General features: G+C 45.2%; 1 protein-coding gene across 1 annotated transcript in view; it reads left to right on the top strand.

The window, feature by feature from the left end:
* Positions 1–24,295, top strand: part of LOC124778694 — a 100,958-nt gene extending 76,663 nt beyond the window's left edge. The window contains exons 10-13 of the mRNA XM_047253661.1: positions 7,621–7,878; positions 10,964–11,223; positions 22,135–22,543; positions 22,607–24,295. Coding sequence (XP_047109617.1) covers positions 7,621–7,878; positions 10,964–11,223; positions 22,135–22,543; positions 22,607–22,780 — 1,101 coding nt within the window. The 3' untranslated portion in view covers positions 22,781–24,295. The remainder of the gene's footprint in view (positions 1–7,620; positions 7,879–10,963; positions 11,224–22,134; positions 22,544–22,606) is intronic.
* The last annotated feature ends 1,000 nt before the right edge of the window (positions 24,296–25,295 follow it).

The following is a 25,295-nucleotide window of genomic DNA, read 5'->3' as shown; positions in this document are numbered from 1 at the left end:
TGTTAGTTCTTCATTTCATACTAGCACCTACATAGAATAGACAGAACACCTTGAACGATTAGAGATAGGACGTTCATATTCGAAGGACATGTACATTAGCATGCTCTGCAGAAATGATTAGCATTTCAGTCACCTCAGTTCAACACGTGTCCTGTAGCCCAGTAGGTGCAGGGTCTGCCGTGGGCCCTGATAACTTGTTCCGTGTGTGAGACGACATCGACGCATGAGGCGTGAATGGCGTCCTGTGGTATAGCCATCCATGCTGCTTTCACCTGGTGATTGGCATTGGCTCAGACCACTGCACCCGTCTCTTCACTGTATCCAAGTCTGGTGATCTGGCGGGCCAGGGAAAAAGGTTGTCATCTTGTGACACCATGAAGGCACATGTTCGCACAGTAACATGTAGTCGTGCATTGTCCTGCTGAAAAATGGCGTCTGGGGTGTTGTGCAGAAAGGGTATGACTACGGGTCGCAGGATGTAATTCTCGTAGGTCACACTGGTCACAGTGCCATGGCACCAGCTGTGATTTGTAGTTGTACACAGTAGCACCCCACAGCGTGAGGCCTTGAGTGGGCGTTGTATATCAATGTGATACCACTCCCCCTGTCTGTGGCGAACCAAAATACGGCCAACATTTTCAAACAAACAGAACCTGCATTCGTCCCAAAACACCGTCTGATGCCACGCCTGTCCCCAATGACGTCGTTCCATACACCGTTGCCGTCTAGCATGTTTCTACATATTCGTTATAGGTAGGCAGAGAAGTGGACGACGCGCACGTAACCTATGCCATAGTAAACAGCGACGGACTGTCATCCCTGATAGTGAATGATGTGTTACACTGTTCCACAGCTGCACCAGAGCCGAAGAGGACGCAGATCTGTCCTGCAATGCCATTCGAATTAGGTGTCGATCATCTCGGAGGGGGGGGGGGGGGCTGGTCTGCTTGGTATGACCTGACCCATCTCGTCGGCCTTCCTTCAACGATTCAGCACACAACCGTTGTTGCACTGCCGAAACATTTCGCTCCCACACGAATTTCCCGGATTTATTCATCAGATTCTCTCATTCCCAAAATGAACCCTCTTTCAAACCCATTGATTTGACGGCACGGTTCGCGCATACGTCTGCAAGGAATGCTACATGTCTGCTCAAGTCACTCCGATCCATTACGTTCGGTTTATAGCGACAAAGAGAGCCGCAGGCACATTTTTCGGGGAGGTTATGTTCGCCGCGATATCGATGTTGACCGACGTGGTCCAAATGCTAATTATTTCTGCAGAACATAATAATTTACGTGTCTTGGGAATACGAAAGTTCTAGATCTAGTCGTTCAAGGCGATCTGTTTATTGTGAACATGAGTGTATGTTAGTAACAGAACTCAGTAAGTTGTTCTTGACGGCGAGTGTTCATCAGAGACTAGAGTGTAGTCAGAAGTGTTATAGGACCACTGTTGTACTTTATATTCATAATCGACCTGACGCATAAGTTGAGCAGCTATCTGTTTTCTGACGGCGCTGCGGTGTACGGGAAAGTTTAGTCGCTGAGTGACTATAGAAGTATACAGGGTCGCTTACACTTTTTATTTGCCGTGATGAATGGTATCTTTCTCTAAAAGTAGTATAATGCAAGATAATGCAGAACAGTAGGAACAAAAATACTGTAATCTTCGAATACCGCATCAATGGTGTGCTGCTTGACACAGTCAAGGTGATACGTTCACGATATTACAGACTTTCAGCGATGATGCAGAAGAGTAAATGTATCAATTTGAGCTGTTGGACCCTGGTTCGGAAACGACTGAGTCGAAAGTTATAAACGATACCTCTGACAGTAGATCTCTTCAGCTGCAAGCACTTTGCTTTCCGAATTCTGTGAGGAGATAGTATGGAGCAAAATAAGAAAAAATTTCCAATAAACATGGCCTCTAAAGTGTATGCCTTAAATGCTACGAGGACATTTATCTTTGTTACAGTGAAACACGTCTCTTCTGCTTAACAAGTCCTCATAGCTTTTGAGGTATGTACTTTAGAGCTCATATTTAGTAGACAATTTTCTTCTTCTTTTGGTCCTCACTACCTCTTCCCAAAATATCGAAAGCAAAGAGCTTGCTGCAGAAGACGTCCACTGACATGTGTACGATTTGGTCGTTTCCGGCCCGGGATCCCTTATCTCATACCGATACATTTAACCATAGTCTATGAAAGTTTGTAACATCACCTCGGAATCACCCTGCATAGTCGCAAAGTTGGAAAACGATATCAAGGGGAACGACCACGTCAGGTAGGTAGTAGGGTGAGCGAATGGTCCACTTCGGATTATTGGGATAACTCTAGGGTAGAGTATCATTGCATCTATAAAGGAGCCACGTATAGAACACTAGTTCTCGAGTGTTCGGGTTCCGAATCAAGTCGAATTAAAGGACGACATCAAAGCAATTAAGAGGCCATCTGCAAGATTTATTAGCGGTAGGTTCGTTCGAGAGGCGAGTGTTCCGGAAATGTTCCGAACTGTCCGTAGCTCGTGGTCGTACGGTAGCGTTCTCGCTTCCCGCGCCCGGGTTCCCGGGTTCGCTTCCCGGCGGAGTCAGGGATTTTCTCTGCCTCGTGATGACTGGGTGTCGTGTGATGTCCTTAGGATAGTTAGGTTTAATTAGTTCTAAGTTCTAGGGGACTTATGACCATAGATGTTAAGTCCCATGGTGCTCAGAGCCAATGTTCCGAACTCAATTGGGAATCCCTGTAGGTAAGACGTTCTTTCCGCGAAACACTTTTGAAAAATCTTAGAGAACCGGCAGCTGGCGGAATGGTAATGTACGAGATTCTGTTTCCGCCCTTGTCACAGACAATGCAAATTAGGGCGGAAAAGCTGTCTCACGCTGTAGATCAGACTGAGACCACGGATTGAGCTATATGTCGCTTCGCCGCTTAACGCCTGCTGTGCAGGCAACCAAAACGACACTGCTGTACCGCGTGGAGTCGGCGTGCTCCGTATGATACACAAAATGACACGGTGCAAAAACCATAAACACATACGGTACTGGCGTGCAACGGTTAAGCAACATTCGCGTGATGTGTGACTGCCAAGTTCGATGAAACTTGCACCATGCATAGAAACAACTGCTACAGTGTTGCACAGAAGTTAACTGGACTAAATACGCATTGAGATGCGGTTGAGAACGCTAGATGGTCTTCGGTGCATGTGGACGTGCTGTAATACGTCTGCGCACCTCATCCCGCGTGTGCTTAATGGGAAGTAAGTCGGGGGAACGATCAGACCAGTTCATTCGCAGAATATCCTCTCGTTCCACGACTCTTCCGCCTGCACAGTTCGATGCGGTCGCGCATTGTCATCCATAAGAGTATAGTCAGGGCGGAATCCACCCCTTTAAAGTCGTACATGCGGAAAGGGTACATTGTCACCATAACACTAACTAGTGAGTGTACCGCGTTCACAGATTTGGAGGTCAGTATGCCCGTGCAATATTATGCCTCCTCACACCGTAACACCTGAACCAAAACGATCACGTTCTCTACTGCCGTAGAGTAGAGTTTTATTGGTCCTGGTAATCATATAGTACACAAATAGTACATTCTGATGTAGGACAAGTCAATGTGTAACAAAATATAATATTAAATTTGCATTAATGTCATTATTTCTTCATTAAATGATCACTGAGTTACAATATACAGAGTAAATATTGTACAAAAACAAAGAGTAGATATTTTAAAGCAGAAAGAGCATGTACTGTACTGGCAGACTAATATTTGTATTACAGTAACATTTTCATGGTAAATCATTAAAGTTCTAGTAGCATTTATATGATACGTCACTAAGGCAAAGACACAAATCGTTAGTGAACTTTCTGAAGGAGCTCGTGGAGGCTACAGTCAAATATGCCATAGCAGTTGACTTGAAATTTGCCAGATCATTTATTGATATTTGTGGGGGAAGTTTATGATAAATAACTTTTCCATAATACAGGGTTCCTTTTATATTCAGGGTGGTGTTGGTGGGCTCTTGATGAAAGTCTGCTTTTTGCCTGGTGTTATAGGAATGGGTATTTTCATTTTTCTGGAAGAGAGTGGGATTTTCCATTGAATATTTTTTCACAAACAAGGTTATCTCATACACATATATACATGGAAGTGGAAAGATTTATAGCTTTTTAAAGGGTGGACCACAGGTTTTGTTCCATTTTACACCTTCCATTATTCTTATGATTCTTTTTTGTACCCTAAAGAGGTTTTGGCTAAGACAAAAGTTACCCCAGAAAATAATTCCATATTTCTGTTGTGAGCATGTATAGGCATAACACACAGTTTTCAGAGAATTTTTGTTGAAACATCCCTGTACTATTCTCATTAAGTAGCATGTAGTGCTTAATTTCTTTTAAAATTTTTCAGTATGCGTCCCCCATTTAAGATTATCTTGGAGCCATACTCCTAAGAACTTAATGTTGTCTACATTCTGAAGGTCTTTGTCGGATACCGGAATCTGAACAGTTTACTCACCTTCTTTAACATTATAGAAGTTTAGTGCCACTATCTTACTTTCATTTGTTACCAGTTTGTTGTGACTGAACCATTACCAATCCCAAAACGGCGAGAGGTGGGAAAACGTAACGCAACAAGGATCATTGTCGATTATCATATTTTTGGTGGTCCAGGTGTTATGGTTCAAATGGCTCTGAGCACTATGAGACTCAACTTCTGAGATCATTATTCCCCTAGAACGTAGAACTACTTAAACCTAACTAACCTAAGGACATCACACATATCCATGCCCGAGGCAGGATTCGAACCTGCGATCGTAGCGGTCTCGCGGTTCCAGACTGCAGCGCCTAGAACCGCATGGCCACTTCGGCCGGTCCAGGTGTTATGGTGTGGGGAGCCATAACGTTGCCTGGGCATACTGACCTCCAAATCTTTGAACGCTGTAAACTGACCGGTCATTGTTACTGAGACACTGTACTCCTTCCCCATGTGTGTTTTTTATCAGGGTTCCATTCGGTCCTGACTTCATTTTTACCGATGACAATCGGCGATCGCATCGAACTACACATGCGGTGTACTTCTTGAAGTGAGAGAATAATCGGTGAATGGACTGGTCTGCCCGTTATCCCGATTTAAATCCCATCGAGCGCGTGTGGGTACATTGGGGAGACGTGTTCCAGCACTCTGACGTGCGCCATTGACCACCCAACAGGTTTCAACCGCGCTGATGGAGGAACAGAACGTTCTGTCACAAGGACTCCTTACCAACCTTGTGGCCAACGTGGCATCTCATCGTGAAAAACAATATTATAGTACCCGACGCACAGTAAAACAGTACTGTAGTATCCGATACACGACCCAAACCAGCACTGTAATAACCGATACACGCCGAAAATGTCACAGTCATTACTATCGTTTCCAGAATGAGATTTTCGCTCTGGAGCGGAGTGTACGCTGATATGAAACTTTCTGGCAGGTTAAAACTGTGTGCCGGACCGAGACTCGAACTCAGGACCTTTGCCTTTCGCGGGCAAGTGCTCTACCAACTGAGCTACCCACGCACGACTCACGCGCCGTCCTCACAGCTTTACTTCCGCCAGTACCTCGCCTCCTACCTTCCAAACTTTACAGAAGCTCTCCTGCGAACCTTGCAGAACTAGCACTCCTGAAAGAAAGGATAATCCGGAGACATGGCGTAGCCACAGCCTGGGGGATGTTTCCAGAATGAGATTTTCACTCTGCATGAAAAAATTTCCTTCACAAAAGAACTTCAAAATGATAAACGTGAACTTAATTTTTTCGATTTAACAATTTCTATACAAGATAATACCTTCCATTTCAATATCTTCCGTAAAGATACATATTCAGATAATGTCATTCCTGCTGACTCAACTCATCCAAAATCTCATAAACTGGCGTTTTTTCATTCCGCCATCCACCGAATGGTAACCACTCCTTTATCGCCTGCTGATCAACAAAAGGAATTTAATGTCATCAAAGCAATCGCTGTTAATAATGGGTACAACCAGAATATGATCGATTACCTGCTCAATAAGAAAATTTCCCAAAATTGTTCGACTTTGAGCAATAACCTCCCCACAGATACCACAGAAACTAAAAAAAAAAAAAAAAAAAAAAAAATTCCATCCCTTTCTTGGGTAACATATCATATAGGATTAAGCGTCTTCTAAATAAAAAATTTAACTATAACGTCTCCTTCTCTACAGATAACAGTTTAAAAAGAAATCTTGTACAGTCAGTAGAGATTGCCAGCGATTGGTTTTCTAATCAGGTATTTACAAACTAACCTGTAATAACTGCCCCTCATACTATATTGGTCAAACAGGCAGAGCTGTGAAAACACGATATAAAGAACATTTATTAGGTAAAAAAGGAGCGAATATTCACAACTCTACTTTTGCTGAACACCTCTTGATAGCTGGCCATACGCCCAAACAGTTAGAAGACACGGTTATCCTACACAGACAAGTCAAAGGACGGAGACTAGATCTGTGGGAAGAGTTATTTATTTTTAAACATCTAGAGCTCAAAGACGGTAATATACTGAACGATCAGTTTAACCTTGCCTGTAGACAGTTTTTCGAAGGCTTTAAGCCCGTAGTGTTTAATATATAACATTAATGTTGGTAACCTCAGTAGTCTATTTCCTCAGGAAGCTATAATGCACTTTCAAATCTTTAAGCTCACTACCTTTTATGTAATGTGGTTTTCTCACGATTTATGGCTGCGACTACATCGGCCCTCATGTAATTTTCTCTTATTCTAAAACCTTGGCTCCATGAGAATGTAAACTAACTGGATTGTTGACCAGGTTTCGTAATTTATGTCTTAAGAGCCATTACTGATTATTCTTAAAGTTTTGATTTATATACGTTCTGTGTGCTTCACTAATATGGTAATATAACTTTTATATTCTGGCTGCATATGCCACTGCATGTAACTTACGGCGTAAGCGCCACCTGCCTTTTTGATGTATGTATCTACGCTATTGTTCCTAAGGCTCCCACAATGTCATAACGGGAGTGTTAAATGCTTTCCATTTATTTATTGTCACGCTATCTAAGGACGCAATTAATATTGATATTTTACATGTTGCTTCAGTACGCCAATCGGCACATAGCTCGCGACCTGAGCGCCACCTGCCCTGGCTGCAGTGCTACTACGCTGGCCGATTTTGCTCAGTCGCTTATGCGCTCTCCAACTTCCATGTACTTGTTTTTATTTGTCTGACAAATCCTATTCTCAGGGCTATATTTTATTTTGACTAATGGAGCTATGAAGATGTTTGTAAAAACGACAATGACATATCACTCCATGTTAATGTAATACTGTAAGTACCAGGAAGCCTTCTCATATTTTGTAGTACAAGATTCTCCTAATATATGTTAAACTCTATTCTTGACTTTGGTTTCGTACCTTTTAATATAAATTACGATGTTCATTGTCCTCAGGCCGCTTTCTGAAGAAGATAGATTTAAATCTATCGAAACCTAGGTAAAGATTACTTTATCCTTTGCAACTGGTCGGCTGTTTTTAATCTTATTACGTGGAACCGCTGCTGTTGCGCAGCTATGTTTAAAATACCCTGGTAACTGTTACAGACACAGGCGGCGAGCGCCGACCAGCCCAGCTCGGGGCTGAACCTGCCCGAGGTGAAGGGCCTGGACCCGTTCCTGTACGGCCAGGCCGAATCGTACGACCCGCAGGCGTCTTCGGACACTTCGTCGCGCTACAAGACCGACTACTACGCGCCCTACAAGAGCTACGAGGAGTATTTCCGCCACCTGTTCCCCGACCTGGGCGCCGCCGGCTCCGCCGCACAGCCCAGCGCCAGCCAAGCCTCCGGTGACTACAGCAAGGTAGGACCGCTGCACACGTCCACAAGTCGTCATACCGTACCGGCTGGCGAAACTACCTTCCCCTGTCAGTCAGTGTTAACACCCCACAATTCATGTGCTCATGTGCATATCGCTACGTCGGAGATGCTGTGTCCCATCGCTCGTGCGCCGACTATAACACCACGTTAAAACTCCCTTAAATCTTGATAACCTGCCATTGTAGCAGCAGTAACCGATCTAACAACTGCTCCAGACACTTGTCTTACACAGGGTGAAAATTATTTAAAGCGACAAACTCTGGGAGGTTGTAGGGGACATCAAAACAAATATTTTTCCCTAACGTCATTTTTTCCTATGAGGATTATTTAAACCGGTGGAGGCCGTATTACGCTCTTCAGTTGTTAGAGGCCGTATTACGATCTTCAGTTGTTAGAGGGCGTATTACGCTCTTCAGTTGTAGGCAACTCCTGTCCACCAATATAGTAGTGCATTGTCTCTGTTTACCAACGGAGCGATACACCTGGAGTGAAAACACTGATATGGTTGGTGTGTACTCGTAGCACACAACAACGGACGAGCCGCACAGCGGGTTTATCAACAACAATATCCTAATCGCCGTACCCCCCCCCCCTTTCATACGACCTTTGCTGCTGTGCACCATCGTCTGCGTGAGACCGGGTCATTTAGCAGATTATCTGGACAGGGACGCCGTCGCACCGTAAGAACGCTGCAATTTGAGGAAGCTGTCTTGCAGCACGCGGAGCGGGATCCTTCAATCAGCACTCATGCAATTGCACGTAACATGGGGACGAATCAGACGAATGTAAGAACAGTCCTTCGAGAGCAGTTGTTACGTCAATTTCACTTACAGCCTGTCCACAGCCTATAACCAGTTGATTATCCACCCAGAGCACAGTTTTCGCAGTGGTACCTGGAACAGTGTGAAATGCATCCTACATTTCCACCCTCTGTGTTGTTTACCGATGAAGCAACGTTCGGGCGTGATGGAGTTTTCAACATGCACAATACGCATGCTTGGAGTGAGGATAAACCACATGCCACAGTTGCTAGCGCTCATCAAGTGCGGTTCTTCGTTAATGTGTGGGTCGGTGTTGTTCGGGACTGTTTAACTGGGCCGTATCTGCTACCTAGGCCATTAAACGGCAGGCACTATTACAATTTTCTCGCCTGAGCATTACCAGAGTTGCTGGAAGACGTCCCGCTACCTACAAGACAACGCTTGTGGTTCCAGCATCACGGGGCGCCGGCACATTTGAGTCGTCGTGTGCGTCTATTCCTGGACCGACGGTTCCCAGAAACGTCGATTGGCAGAGGTGGTCCTGTACCATGGCCTGCTCGATCCCCAGATATGTCCCCTCTGGACTTTTTTGTGTGGGGAGAGATGTGCAACCTTGTTTACGCAACTCATGTTGCATCAGAAGAGGATCTGGTTGCCCGGATAGTAGCAGCAGCAGGAGCAATTCAGGATACTCCTGGGGTTTTTGCCCGTGTCAGACAGAACATGATCCGTCGGTGTAACCTTCTTTTACGTGTCAATGGAGGCATTTTTGAAAATCTACTGTAATTGAAATTGGGTTGTGTTAATGTGTTGTCTCTCGGTCATAAAACAATGGAAAAGTGTTTGTTGGTTTAATTAATTTGCCACCAGAGAAACTTTCCTCTACCGGTGTAAATAAACCTCATAGGAAAAAATGACACTAGGGAAAAAAGACGGTGGTGTGAAACCCAGCTCGCGCTATTCGTCCACGAGACTCAGAGGGCCATAGACACGGGTTCACAGATAGATGCCGTGTTTCTTGAATTCCGCAAGGCGTTCGATACAGTTCCCCACAGTCGTTTAATGAACAAAGTAAGAACATATGGACTATCAGACCAACTGTGTGATTGGATTCAAGAGTTCGTAGATAACAGAACGCAGCATGTCATTTTCAATGGAGAGAAGTCTTCCGAAGTAAGAGTGATTTCAGGTGTGCCGCAAGGGAGTGTCATAGGACCGTTGCTATTCACAATATACATAAATGACCTTGTGGATGACATCGGAAGTTCACTGAGGCTTTTTGCAGATGATGCTGTGGTGTATCGAGAGGTTGTAACAATGGAAAATTGTACTGAAATGCAGGAGGATCTGCAGCGAATTGACGCATGGTGCAGGGAATGGCAATTGAATCTCAATGTTGACAAGTTTAATGTGCTTCGAATACATAGAAAGATAGATCCCTTATCATTTAGCTACAAAATAGCAGGTCAGCAACTGGAAGCAGTTAATTCCATAAATTATCTGGGAGTACGCATTATGAGTGATTTAAAATGGAATGATCATATAAAGCTGATCGTCGGTAGAGCAGATGCCAGACTGAGATTCATTGGAAGAATCTTAAGGAAATGCAATCCGAAAACAAAGGAAGTAGGTTACAGTACGCTTGTTCCCCCACTGCTTGAATACTGCTCAGCAGTGTGGGATCCGTACCAGATAGGGTTGATAGAAGAGATAGAGAAGATCCAACGGAGAGCAGCGCGCTTCGTTACAGGATCATTTAGTAATCGCAAAGCGTTACGGAGATGGTAGATAAACTCCAGTGGAAGACTCTGCAGGAGAGACGCTCAGTAGCTCGGTACGGGCTTTTGTCAAAGTTTCGAGAACATACCTTCACCGAAGAGTCAAGCAGTATATTGCTTGCTCCTACGTATATCTCGCGAAGAGACCGTGAGGATAAAATCAAAGAGATTAGAGCCCACAGGGAGGCGTACCGACAATCTTTCTTTCCACGAACAATACGAGACTGGAATAGAAGGGAGAACCGATAGAGGTACTCAGGGTACCCTCCGCCACACACCGTCAAGTGGCTTGCGGAGTGTGGATGTAGATGTAATTGTTTTGATGTCCCCTACAACCTCCCAGAGTTTGTCGGTTTAAATACTTTTCACCCTGTATAGGCGTTGCCGGCCGCAGCGCCGTATTCTGCCCCTCTTTAGATACCTCTGTATCTGGGTACGCATGCCTGTACCAGTGTCTTTGGTGTTTATTGTATTTCTTGTCTTGAGAGTGGTTAGCGTGCTGACTGGCGGACCCGTGTTTTGTGGACAGAGCGGCTCGCGGCCAGAGTTCTACAGCGCGCCGTCCACGGGAGCGGCGGTGGCGGCCGTGGCCGACCGCAAGGATCTGGACGCCGTGCTGGGCGAGTTCACGCGCAAGGATCGCTCCGCCTGCAAGAAGGTGCAGCGCGACAAGATGACGTGCTACCAGTGCGCCGACGCCACGGGCACCCAGCACGAGGAGTGCATGTTCGTCGCCGCCTCCGAGCCCAAGAGCAAGCACCTCGCCTACCACGAGCACAAGCAGTTCAAGTGAGTGTCGGCCGCTGCTCCGGCGCAAAAGTCCAGCCGCAGTCTGACGCGTACAGTCGCGACACTCTCTGGTGCGAAAGTTGTTTACCGTCTGACAGGTGGAGTGGCACTAGCGCTCCAAGCGGTGAGAGGGCAAACTGTCACATGCGTCACAAGGGTACTGTTTGTTTTTCGTCCCTTTTCCACCTTATTTACGAAAGTTCATTAAAACTGCTGGCTTGTGCCTCGTGTTTGTTTGATCAAACGAATTCGGTCGAAGAACCAGTGACAGATGCGAACAGGTAGCTTGTCATTTTCTTTATTATTTTGCTTCCCAGAGTTTTTATAATATCAGAAGACGTGGATTATCCTAAAATAAGTGAAAATATTGCTAAAACTCACTAATTCGGTGACAAGCTACAAAATATTCGTAAAGAACAACATGTGACGTCGACACAACTGCAGCCTATCACGTTGATACCAAAATGATATAAAAATGCCGATTCAGACGTAAGCAGCACGGACTTGTACCTGCAAGTGCATCAGGGATCGACACCCTATTTGCGTTTCGTTTTGGGTTTTAGTCGTTGGCGTCTATCGCCACGTGTATGACCTTCGTGTTTATACGGGGTGTTCAAAAAGCCTCTCCGCAGTGCCGTATAATTGTTAGCCGCGCGTGCCGTATGCCGCAGTGAATATACCGAAATGAAACTCTGTGAAATACAAGTTATTAATTTATTGAATATTTATTTTTACTTACAAATTTTCACATTAAATGTTGAAAGTGTCCCCTCTGTTGTTAAATACACAATTCAATTCGTCTAATCATGTTTGCAAACACAAGCTGTAACATTTCTTCTGTAACAGAAATGAAATGGGTATTGCAGTTTTCAATTCATCGATGGATTTTGGACGGTTTTTATAGACAGTTGCTTTCGATGCACCCCAGAGGAAAGAGCTAGGTAGTGTTAGGACAGGCGATCGTGGAGGCTAAAGTCCCTGTGAAATTATGCGATCACCAAAAACATCAGCATGCTGTGACATTGAATCGCGAGCTGCATGCGCGGTTGCACCATCTTGTTGAAAATAGCCGTTCAGTATTTCACTTAACACAAGTTCTCCTATGAATGGGTGCAGAATATCACTGCAGTATCGTTGTGCGTTTATTGTTTCGTTGAAAAATATGGGACCCACAATGCGATGTCTAGAAATTGTAATCCAAACTCCTATTTTCACAGAGTAAAGTGGTTCCTCATGAATACACAATGGATTTGCAGTACTCCACATACGAGAATTTTGCGAGTACATGTACCCACATAAATTAAACCACGCCTCATCAATGAAAAACGTTTCATTAAGAATATCCCTTCCATTTCCTTGAACGAAATTTTTGAACCATTAACAATAATGCAGTCTCTTGCCATGATCAGTATTTTTCAGTTCTTGCACGACTGTCACTTTGTATGGAAAAACTTCTAATTTTTTCCTTACAACTGTGTGGAACATTCCGACACTAACATCGATTTCCTGGGCGAGTTTTCTTACTGACTTGTTCGGATTCATGGACATTTTATCGGAAATATCGAGTAGTTTATCCTCAGACAAAGCGCTAGGACGATCACTTCTCGGTGTATCTGTCACTGAACCCGTACTTCGAAATTTGTTAATCAAATCTCGCACAGTATCGCGATGTAGGAGTATTGTCTCCGGGAAAACTGAAATAAATATTTGACGAACTGAAACTGTGTATTTGCCGTCAGCTTTGAACACTTGTTCGACTAAAAACACATGTTCTTCAATGGTTAGCATTTTAACAGTCACAAAAACAGAACAAACGAACAAAAGTACTAAACTTAAACGTTCACGTCAACACGTAACGACACACACCAACGATACTACTGACGCTGGCTGAGATAAACGAAACATTGGAATGTTGGGAGAGTCCACTTGAAGGGAAGTAACCCAAGCAGGCTAGCAATCATACGGCACGCGCGCCTAACAAACATATGCCACTGCGGAGAGTCTTTTTGAACACCCCTTATCTGCGATAAGCGACTGCCAAACAATACTGATACCACAGTAACAAATAAGTACGTTACAAGCGAACCCTGACGATGGAGATAGTAAAGTGATGTTTTCTACCTCTCAGAGTCCTTAGGGAACCTACCCGCCAGGTTAGCCGATAGCGCTAATGCGCTGCTTCCTGGACTCGGTTAGGCGCGCCGGCCTCGGATCGAATCCGCCCGGGGGATTGCCGACGAGGGCCGGTGTGTTCGCGAGCATGGATCTGGTTTTTAATCGGTTTTCCGCATCCCACTAGGTGAATAACGGGCTGGCCCCTATGTCCCGCCTCAGTTACACGACTCGCAGACATCTGAACACGTTCACACTATTCCATGGATTACACTACACCCAGATAGCTGGGGTACACTAATTACGTTCCAGGAGGTACAGGGTGGCGGCAGAAAGGGCATACAGCCACCCCTTAACACTAACCCTGCCAAATCCTATCTTAACCATGCCGACCTTGCGAAACCGCGGGATAAAGGCGCAAGCGAAAGAAGAAAGAAGAAGAATAGTCTTTAGGGAACCTAAAAAAAGACAAATGTGGTGTCTCTTCTACTTGTTATTACAATTTATTGGCTGCAGTCGGTCCCATTTGTAAAAACTATTCTGCAAACCAGTATAAACAATTACGATTCGCCTTCGCTTTCACAAGATACCGCCGATCTCAACAGTGCCACTTGCTGGCCCCTTGGGGCGCTGGTATCGCAGTGGGTAACAAAAATGACATGGAGTGTCGCGACTGTTGTGTTACACTGTGGTTCAACTGCAAACTTACCTGTAAGACAATGAGTAATCTGTGAACTGCGTCTTGATTTTTTCACTACAGAGTCAAAATTACGATTATCAGTCTGAAAGCAACGCCTCCTACTCTTTTATTTTTATGTTACATGTGAAGTAAACACTATACAGGGTGTTCGGAAATTCCCTTTACAAACTCATAGGACTTGTAGAGGCGTGTGAGTAGATAATATTTTGAATTGGATCCCATATCCGGAAAACTACCGTTTCCATGCTACAGCCATTTGAAAACAAGTTTATAAAGAGGCCACTTTTACAAGTAAATAATTAGTCGTGACCCAGTACATCAATTGTTTTACATTACTTGTTTTACTTGTTGACGGGCTCTCTTCAACGTGATGCAGTACGGCCTCTTCCAATTTGGAGGTGCGACTTCTCCTTGGAGCACCATATCCACGCCTGCTGACGGTGAAGGTACCTTTTCTCGAAGCAGTTGTGTAATTGTGGCAAAAGGGGTGTGCAATGGAGTCGGACCTTGATAAAGGTGACGAGCAGCTCTTCCATTACCGTGAGCTTCGCCATTCAGAAGGATCATGTCGGCGTATTCTGCAAATGTGTACTCAACCATGTTGCTCTAACACTCGCAGACACTCGAATGACGCTCGAACCAGATCGGAGAGGTAGGTTAGACGTCAAATGACACCAGCAGATCCGATGTACCCACCCCCCTCCCTCCCCAAACGTGACTATCCTGCTGCATATCTAGCTAGCAAACATGTTTTGAAGTGGCTGTAGCTCGGGAACAATACGTTTCCGAACAAGTGTTCCTATTCAAAATATTATATACTCGCACCCCTCTGCAAGTCGTAGAAGTTCGTAACTAGAGTTTCCGAACACCGTATATACATAGGATTACAGCTATAACATTCACGATTGATTTTTCCCTTTTCAGTATAATCACTACCTTTGTTCGCAGTTTCTTTCCACGTTACAACAACAGCATGTACACCTGTTCAGTAAAAATCATGGTACTGCTTCTTCAGTCACTGGTGCACAGAAATTTTCGACGTTTCCGCGACTTCAAAGTGATGCTCCCGATGAGCATCTTTGAATGGTCCCATTCCATCAATGTCTGATGCCTCAGCAGACCGGATTCAGTTGCTTTCCCTACCTCTTTATCCGTATCGGTCAACATTTTCGGTACGCAGCAAGGACAAATGGACAAGTATTGGAGTAGTCCAGTTTTTCAATAATTTACATCGCACTGCCTTTACCGTTGCATAACTGGGGACACAATTTATCTTTTGATGCCTGGCGGTCGTCATGGATAATTTGGTCGACACTCTGTACGTTGTGTGACGTCAATGCAGTCGCTGGTGGGCCGCTCCGAGCTGCATCATCCAACAGTGTTTGCCCCTCGTCTTCTGTACAGGGACGAACCTATAGTCTCACGTTGCTGGCACCGCCGTAGCAGCTCCATATACCTTCTTCGGCCTTGAAGCTCCTGCTGAAGCTCATTACACTCTTGTTTGTCGGCTACTTCTATCCCACATGCGCTCAGTGGGGCTTGAGTTGTGGGGCAACGGGCAGTCCAGTCCAGTTCGCCGAATATCCTCTCCTTCCAAGAGCTTCTCTACCTGAGCTGATCGATGTGGTCGCACATTATCAGCCATAAAATTGAAATGATGGCAGAATGCACTCCTGAAAAGGTCACGGGAAGGAGTACAGTGTCTCAGCAACGATGACAGGTTCAAAGATTACTGCACGTTACCTCACAAGGCGAGATGTGTGAACACGTAATGCACCGAGGAATATTGCTTAACATAATTGTTGTGTTGGTCCAGGTGTTGTTGTGTGTGGTGGAGGGCAGAGGGTACAAAATTTTGCACGAGTGTACTGACCTCCAGCTCTTTCTATGCAGTACATTCAACACACACACACACACAAACACACGCACACACATGCACATACATACACACACACTCCATCCGAACAGATACCGAAGTCCAACAGTACCGACCGACCGCCGTGTCATCCTCAGGCCAGGGGTGTCACTGGATGTGGATATGGTATGGCATGTGGTCATTACACTGCTCTCCCGTCCGTTGCCAGTTTCATGAGCAGTTCCGTACTGAATCAGGTAGCTCCTCAATTGGCTTCGCAAAGGCTGAGTGCTCCAGGCTTGCCAAAAGCACTCGGTAGATCCAGACGGTCACCCATCCAAGTGCTAGACGAGCCCCACAGCGCTTAACTTCGGTTGAGTTGATGGGAACCGCTGTTACCACTGCGGCGAGGCCGTTGGCTATGCGACATTCAACAGTCAACATTATTGTGACACTGTACACCTTCCCGATATTCGTATTTTCAGGAGTGCATCCGTGGAGACAATGCGCGACCGCATCAAACGGGGCATGTACAGGAGCTGTGGGAACTAATGGATTGGCCTGTCCGTTCACCCTCCACAATGCGCCGGGGAGACATATTGAAGCCTGTCCATATGCACCATAGACTATCTAGAAGTTGGCAACGACTGGTGGAGGAATGGAAAGCCTTAGCATAAGAACTCCTTACCAACCTTTTGGTCAGCGTGGGAGCACATTTCAGTGCGTGCATTGCCTTCAGACACCCTATTAAGAATGTCTAGAGGACCATCACAAATCGAGAAGACTTCAATATCGCCTTTGAAGAAAAGTGTCATATATACTCTTTTTTTAGGGAATACACCACCATTTGACTGTTTTATTGTTTATTTAAGTACAACCCAGGTTTCGGCCTTTTATACCACTTTCAAGTATTTGATTTTGTGCCCTTAACATACGACAATTGGAACTTAAATAGTGACAACTATTTATTCACAACCGATACAAAAGAGTTATACGTTTTCATCTGTTATTGTCCTTCAGAGTAGTCACCAGCATTGTGCAGAATCCGTTGCCAGCGATGTGGGAGGTGTAGTATACAGTTATCAGATCCTGTTCTGTTGATGGTGCGAATGGAGCGATCTACTGCCTGTCGAATCTCAGGAACAGTTCTGAAGCGAATGCCACGAAGTGGTTCCTTCATCTTCGGAATCAAATCAAAGTCACAGTCCGCCCCGGTTAGCTGAGTGGTCAGAGTGACAGAATGTCAATCCTAAGGGACCGGGTTCTATTCCCGGCTGGGCCGGAGATCTTCTCCGCTCAGAGACTGGGTGTTCTGTGTTCCTAATCATCATCATTTCATCCCCACCGACGCGCCAGTCGCCGAAGTGGCGTCAAATCGGAAGACTTGCACCCGGCGAACGGTCTACCCCTTTTCATCAAAGTCAAAAGGACTTAAGTCCGGGGAGTATGGTGGATGGTACAGTACTTCCCAGTCCCATCGACCGTGCAGAGCAGTCACAGCTTGCGCTGTATGCGCCCGCGCATTGTCGTGCAGAATGATGGGTGGGTTGCGCAAAACTTGTGGCCGCTTCCTGCGCAAAGCTGGTCGCAGGTGATGCTCCTAAACCGAACAGTAATACCGTGCATTGACGGTCTGCCGTGGAGGAACGCAACTGATCCATTATTGTAACAAGCGCAAACATGTAACTCTTCTGTATCGGTTGTGAATAAATAGTTGCCACTATTTAAGTTCGAACCTTCATATATTACAGGACACCTAACATGCTGTCAAGCTCAAAGTTGGCCATAAATTAAGAAAAATATTAGCTTCCCACGAAATGCTTGATTGTTTCAAATACTTTCTTTACTGCGCTATATTACAGCAGCTCTTTCTACATATGCATGGCAGAGACACACAATGCGAAATTTTTTTCGTTCTTAAGTTTTGCACATCGGTGTATTTTGTGCGATAAGCTTACAATGCAGAGAGACAGGCGGGGAAGAGTGGAGTAAAATTTTTGACTAACTGACTGACGGAAAGGTGCTGGCAGCTTTTCATTGTACCACTCCAGTGAATTTGTTAAGAAACAGTGTCATTGTCCACCTCGACTGTAGCTTAACTAACAAGTATTTACTTTATTATGTTTCGCACGATTTACCAATTTCAGCCGTAATGGTCATTGTCAATTGCTACGTGTACAGGGTGAATCACCTAAAAGTTGCACTGCAATCAGCGAGGAAAGGGAAAGCGCTATTGATGTGCGGTTTTCACAGAATGGGTTGGTAATAAGGGGCTCGTACTGTTGGCCAATCAACAGATTGTAATAATACTCATAAAGTGTATTTCGTGTGCAATCATACACTTTTTAAGCGGAATGATGCCTGCCGACATTAATAAACTGAAAGCATGGCAAATTAGAATGTCAATGGTGTTTGTTGTAGGATTCTAGTGCGAGTCGTTTACGAGGTACCGTATTTTGAAAAGTTCCCACACCGACACTTGTACAGTATCTGTGGTAGCACGCACCAGAGAACAACACAACGGCATTCACTGATTATGCGGATTCTGGCCAGGAAAGAGACAATTCACTGTTACAGGCTGTGTTCAAAATAGTCACCTGCAATACCAATATGCACTTCAAGACTGGTATGGAACGACTTCTGTACACGTTCTAACATTTCGGCGGAGATGTCCGAGAAAGCTGCAGTAATAAATCGTTGCATATCATCGGGTACAGTTGGTATGTCCTTGTAGACAGCGTGTTTCAGTTTTTCCCACAGAAAATAAGTCTACAGCGTCAAATCCGGGGAAGGGCTGGCCGGGGTGCAGGTCCTCTGCGTCCAGTCCAATGATTCGAAAATAATTCTTGAAGACATGCTGTAGTACTTCGTGCAGTATGGACTGGATAGCTGTCATTTTGGTACCACAGGTTCCACATAGTGTGCAGATGGTTCACTAGAAGGCTGCGATACTTGCTCGCGTTCAGTGTTCCGTCCACGAAACGCAGGACCATGAGCTCATGCTCCACTATCCCACACCACACGTTTACACTCCACGAACTCTGATGTTCCATCTGACCAAGCCAACGGGGATTGTCAACATACCAATTGCGCATGTTTCGGCGGTTTACCTGGTCATGATTGGTAACAGTGGCTTCATCACTAAACAAGACAGACGATACATCTGGAGTATCCTTCCGTAACGCCCATGTACAAAAGTTAACACGATTCTCATAATCGTTTCCATGTGTCTCACGGTGGAGAGAAATGTGATAGGGTTGGAACCCCTATGTCGATGGAGAATGCATAGGACACATCCCTGACTCATGCCACTTCCTCGTGCGATTGAGAGTGATCTAACGTGCGGATCGGATGCAACAGCAGCAAGAACATTAATTTCCCCCTCTACTGTAGTCATTGGTTTCCTTCTGTTGCATTTTCACGTATCTGGTTGACGAAGTTGATACATAGCTACTGAGATAGGTGACACCTTGCAGAACACACTGTAGAAGAACGAACTGCATTCTTCCTGCACTCTTCCAACACCATAACCATGTCGTCTTTTTCTGCATGGGTAAATACAATCGTCCACTCACGACCTGCTGCTTGGACTGTCCCACACTAGCTGACTGGCCAGTCGCAGTACACTCAAGGAAACACACTGTGTGCAAACGTAACAACTTCGTACCTTGCAGCTACCCAGGTTGACTGGCACAGACAAGAGTCGGGATGGAAACTTTTCAAAATACGGCATCTCGTAAACGATTATAACTATAATCTTGCAACAAAGACCACTGACAATGTAACTTACCCTAATTTTAGTTTGTTAATGAGGGCTAGTAGAAATCCTTGGGTAACAGAAGAAATATTGAACTTAATTGATGAAAGGAGAAAATATAAAAATGCAGTAAATGAAGCAGGCAAAAAGGAATACAAAGGTCTCAAAAATGAGATCGACAGGAAGTGCAAAATGGCTAAGCAGGCATGGCTAGAGGACAAATGTAAGGATGGAGAGGCTTATCTCACTAGGGGTAAGATAGATACTGCCTACAGGAAAATTAAAGAGACCTTTGGAGAAAAGAGAGCCACTTGTATGAATATCAAGAGCTCAGATGGAAACCCAGTTCTAAGCAAAGAAGGGAAAGCAGAAAGATGGAAGGAGTATATAGAGGGTCTATATAAGGGCGATGTACTTGAGGACAATATTATGAAAATGGAAGAGGATGTAGATGAAGATGAAAATGAAATGGGAGATACGATACTGCGTGAAGAGTTTGACAGAGCACTGAAAGGACCCGGGAGTAGACAACATTCCATTAGAACTACTGACGGCCTCGGGAGAGCCAGTCCTGACTAAACTCTACCATCTGGTGGACAAGATGCACGAGACAGGCGAAATACCCTCAGACTTCAAGAAGAATATAATGATTCAAATTCCAAAGAAAGCAGGTGTTGACAGATGTGAAAATTAACGAACTATCAGTTTAATAAGTCACAGCTGCAAAATACTAACGCGAATTATTCACAGACGAATGGAAAAACAGGTAGAAGCCGACCTCGGAGGAGATCAGTTTGGATTCCGTAGAAATGTTGGAACACGTGAGGCAGTACTGACCTTACGACTTACCTTAGAAGAAAGATTAAGGAAATGCAAACCTACGTTTCTAGCATTTGTAGACTTAGAGAAAGCTTTTGACAATGTTGACTGGAATACTCTCTTTCAAATTCTAAAGATGGTAGGAGTAAAATACAGGGAGCGAAAGGCTATTTACAATTTGTACAGAAACCAGATGGCAGTTATAAGAGTCGAGGGGCATGAGAGGGAAGCAGCGGTTGGGAAGGGAGTGAGACAGGGTTGTAGCCCATCCCCGATGTTATTCAATCTGTATATTGAGCAAGCAGTAAAGGAAACAAAAGAAAAGTTTGGCGTAGGTATTAAAATCCAGGGAGAAGAAATAAAAACTTCGAGGGTCGCCGATAACATCGTAATTCTGTCAGAGACAGCAAAGGACTTGGAAGAGCAGTTGAACGGAATGGACAGTGTCTTGAAAGGAAAATATAAGATGAACATCAACAAAAGCAAAACGAGGATAATGGAATGTAGTCGAATTAAATCGGGTGATGCTGAGGGAATTAGATAAGGAAATGAGACACTTAAAGTAGTAAAGGAGTTTTGCTAATTGGGGAGCAAAATAACTGATGATGGTCGAAGTAGAGACGATAAAAAATGTAGACTGGCAATGGCTAGAAAAGCGTTTCTGAAGAAGAGAAATTTTATAACATCAAGTATAGATTTAAGTGTCGGAAAGTCGTTTCTGAAAGTATTTTTTTTTTCTGGAGCGTAGCCATGTATGGAAGTGAAACATGGACGATAACTAGTTTGGAAAAGAAGAGAATAGAAGCTTTCGAAATGTGGTGCTACAGAAGAATGCTGAATATTAGATGGGTAGATCACATAACTAATGAGGAGGTATTGAATAGGATTGGGGAGAAGAGAAGTTTGTGGCACAACTTGACTAGAAGAAGGGGTCGGTTGGCAGGACATGTTCTGTGGCATCAAGGGATCATAAATTTAGCATTGGAGGGCAACGTGGAGGGTAAAAATCGTAGAGAGAGACCAAGAGATGAATACACTAAGCAGATTCAGAAGGATGTAGGTTGCAGTACATACTGGGAAATGAAAGAGCTTGCACAGGATAGAGTAGCGTGGAGACCTGCATCAAACCAGTATCAGGACTGAAGACCACAGCAGCAATGTCAAAAGGCATTGTTCCATTAAAAAGTGTACGTTTGCACAAAAATACACTTTTTAAGTATTATTACAGGCTTTTGATTGGCTAACAAATGGTTCAAATGGCTCTGTGCGCTATGGGACTTAACATCTGAGGTCATCAATCCCCTAGAACGTAGAACTACTTAAACCTAACTAACCTAAGGATGTCACACACATGCATGCCCGAGGCAGGATTGGAACCTGCGACCGTAGCAGTTGCGCGATTCCGGATTGAAGCGCCTAGAACCGCTCGGCCACAACGGCCGGCGATTGGCTAACAATGCGAGCAACTGACAACCAATCCAGTCAGTCCAAAATGCAATATCTGATGTGCGATTCAAAGGGTATATTGCGACGTGTTGTCGGTACGTCTAGGAGTTGAGAGTATTGTGGAGCATAAAGAAGTAAGTACTAGTGAGTTAAGCGGCAGCGGCAGTGAAGCGCTGTGCGCCACGTGGACGCTGACACTGTGCCCGGTGCCTCTGGTCGCAGGCTGCCCCCGCCGCCGGGCGTCCCCGTCGCGGCCGCAGGGAAGGACTCGACCGGCGCCGCCTCCGCCGTCGACCAGCAGACCGACTCGGGACGATCTAACGACACGACGACCGCCTCCCCGACCTCTGAGACCCCCACGACCTCGACCGAGGCTGCGGCCGCGGCCAAGAGCAAGCGCAAGACCTTTTTCAAGAAGGCGTCCTCCTCGTCGGTCGTCGCGAAGCCCACGGTGGCGGCCGAGCCGACCAAGGCCCGCAAGGTGCGCATCACGCGCCGCTCCTCCAAGTCGACGCTGACGACTCTGACGACGACGCGCCAGACGCTGACTGCGCCGTCGGCGCTCGCCGACGACGCGGTAGCGGCCGGCTCGGAGCGGCGTGAGGCCGTCGCGGAGGCGGGGGAGGCGTCGGCGGAGGAGGAGGAGGAGCAGCGCGGCTTGGCCGCCGCCGCCGCCACCCCCGCCGCCTCCAAGGCCGAGCCGCCGCCCCCGGAGCTGTCGGAGGCGGACCGCAGCCCGGACGGGCTGTACAGCAGCGAGACGCGGCTCGTCTTCGATCCCGTGCTCAAGGTGACGCTGCCGCGCTACATGCTGACGCGCACCGAGCACGAGGACGTCTTCGACGAGGTGATGGCGTCGGGGCGCTGAGCGGCGCCGCCCCCGACACCGACTCCGTCCGACGACGACGTGACTGAGGACCTGACGCCTCTCCTACAAAATGGGGCCAATCCTTGACACTTGCAACGTAACTCGTGGACGGCGACTCTAAACACCCAATGTTTCACAAATTCCCTACAGATCCAACACTGATCTTCATTACTTACTGTCAGCCTGTTTCAAGTGTACAATCAATTTCCGCTAATTTACATGCATCAGTAGCTTTGTCAGGTGCAATCATGTCCTAGAATGTGATTTACAACACGAAACCTACCATAACCGGATGTCTTGTTTTACAGACAGCCACTACACACCCATTATATATGCACAAACACACACACACTGTAAAGAACATGTAGTGCATTTTGAAATTTCACGATAAGGCTTTGGTGCACAAATCTGAAAACTATACTTAATTATTGGGGCCTCTCTCCGACTGTGGTTATTGTAGAAGACTGATCTTTAAGCATCTCTCTCTTTTTGGGCCTCTTTTCCGTTCTCTGTCTGTCTGTCTCTCTCTCTATATATATATCTCTCTCTCTTTCTCTCTCATTCACTCTCACTCTCTCCTCTTGCTCCTTCTTCCACTTGTCTCTCTGCCTCTCTCTTTCACATCCTTCGCCTCTGTTTCCTTCCCAATGCCTCTCTCATGCCTGTCTCAATTCCGTTGGCACTCTCTCTAACTTTCTCTTCTAACTCTTCTCATTTTCCTAAGTCTCTCCCTTGTTGCTAACTGCTTCTTCCCTCATTCTTTAAGTTTGTTTGTCTGTATTTTTGCGTACCAAATTTGTAAGTACTACAGCACCACTCTACTTAATTTGATAGAAAACACAACAGCAGACTGAAATATGTGAATAATGTCCTTCATTCTCCCCACTGTGTGCGTTTCTGCCTGGTCTGCAAACCCAAGAATATACTGCAACACAGGATATGCTGCGACAGTTTCATATATTACTGAAGGTAAACCTGTCATTAGCTCCTTCATTTCCCTTGCTATGTCCATTTCTGTCCTGTCTCAAAAACCCAAAAACATACAGCAACGAAAGACACTACATGACAATTATATAATGTACCTAAAGATTTTGTGGTATGTGGGGATTCAAAATAGGTCTTCGATAGATGGGATGAAAGTTAACCAACCGTTACCCTGGAGCAACGAAAACAAAACGAAGTAGATCTCATACTAACACTCTACGTAATCTGGTGATCTTATTCTAACACACACACACATAATTATCAAGCAAACACTTACCGCGATCGCTCCACCTCGCACACGCGAGGCAGTGATAAGACTGGAAGAGGGCCCGACGCTGTGAAAAACTTTCTATGCTGATGTCGGAGTGCTGCCATTAAGAGGAGATGCGGCGTGGTTGACCGCTCATGTGCTTACAACCCTGTTTCAGAGCGCCGGCCCGGAGACCACACCGGTCGGTGGGTCACTGACCTAGGGACCAGCACAACGAGGCGCCGCTACTTCACTCGTGCACCACTGTACATCTCACTCGTCTCTTCATCAAACTTTCTTGTTATTTGTTGTTATTCTCTATTTACGAGAAATGTTACATAAATAAAAATAACTGGAAAAACTAACACTGGCTCTGAAGTTATTTTTCTTGGCATTTGGTTAGCCTGTCCTCACCGTAATATATGATGAGACTGCTACAAAATTGCAAGGCACAGGGGACTGCCTCACATAAAAAACTTAAACTTAAACATGCACTTTGCAGCCGCAACTCATCCCGTTTTTTGTCCAAGGCCACCAAATTCCGATATTCTTATAAACGTGTTCCACAGAAACCTTAGATCAGTGATTTTAATTTAAATTTCTTACTTATTATGAGTCTGCGCAAAGTGTTTTCGACTGGCTTATTCGATCTTAGCTGAGGATGAGTGAATCATTTATGAGATATACAGCTATGATATGGAGCCAACCTGTTTAGAGGTTATTAAACAGAAATGGTATTTAGATATTCCTGTTTTTTGACCATTACGAGAAGAGTAAATATTTATTTTAATGAACAAAATAATACGTGTACGACTTTGCTCTAATTATCTACAAGTAACCAAGTTAAATGGTTTCTGTGGGGTATAAGGAATTATCCAGAAGAATCTGTTTCGAGATTACTCAGCTATTTACCTTTAATTTTATAAAGTTTGGTACCAGATCAAGGTTTTTAGTAGTACTGAGTTTATTAACCCCCTCGTAGCTGATTAGTTTTACGAAATACATTCGTTTAGTTACGCATTGTTTTAGCAACACCTGCATTGGGTACAGTCACACTACCCACCGATGACATATTAATATTTCTGCCGAATAGGCACTCGATCCTCCTTCTACTGCTGATCGCTAGCGGTCGCCTTACCACTTAAGCTGTCCGGCTATCTGAGCACGTCCCCCTGACCCACCCAGGGTACCACATGTCACGCTGTCTACATCCTTATGCCATAGTTTAACCTGCGCACTATTGCTACAACCAATACAACTGATGCTACAAGAGTTCGTAAT

Source organism: Schistocerca piceifrons, chromosome 1 (genome assembly GCF_021461385.2).
Source record: "Schistocerca piceifrons isolate TAMUIC-IGC-003096 chromosome 1, iqSchPice1.1, whole genome shotgun sequence".
NCBI lineage: Eukaryota > Metazoa > Arthropoda > Insecta > Orthoptera > Acrididae > Schistocerca > Schistocerca piceifrons.
This window is presented reverse-complemented; position numbering and strand designations above follow the sequence as displayed.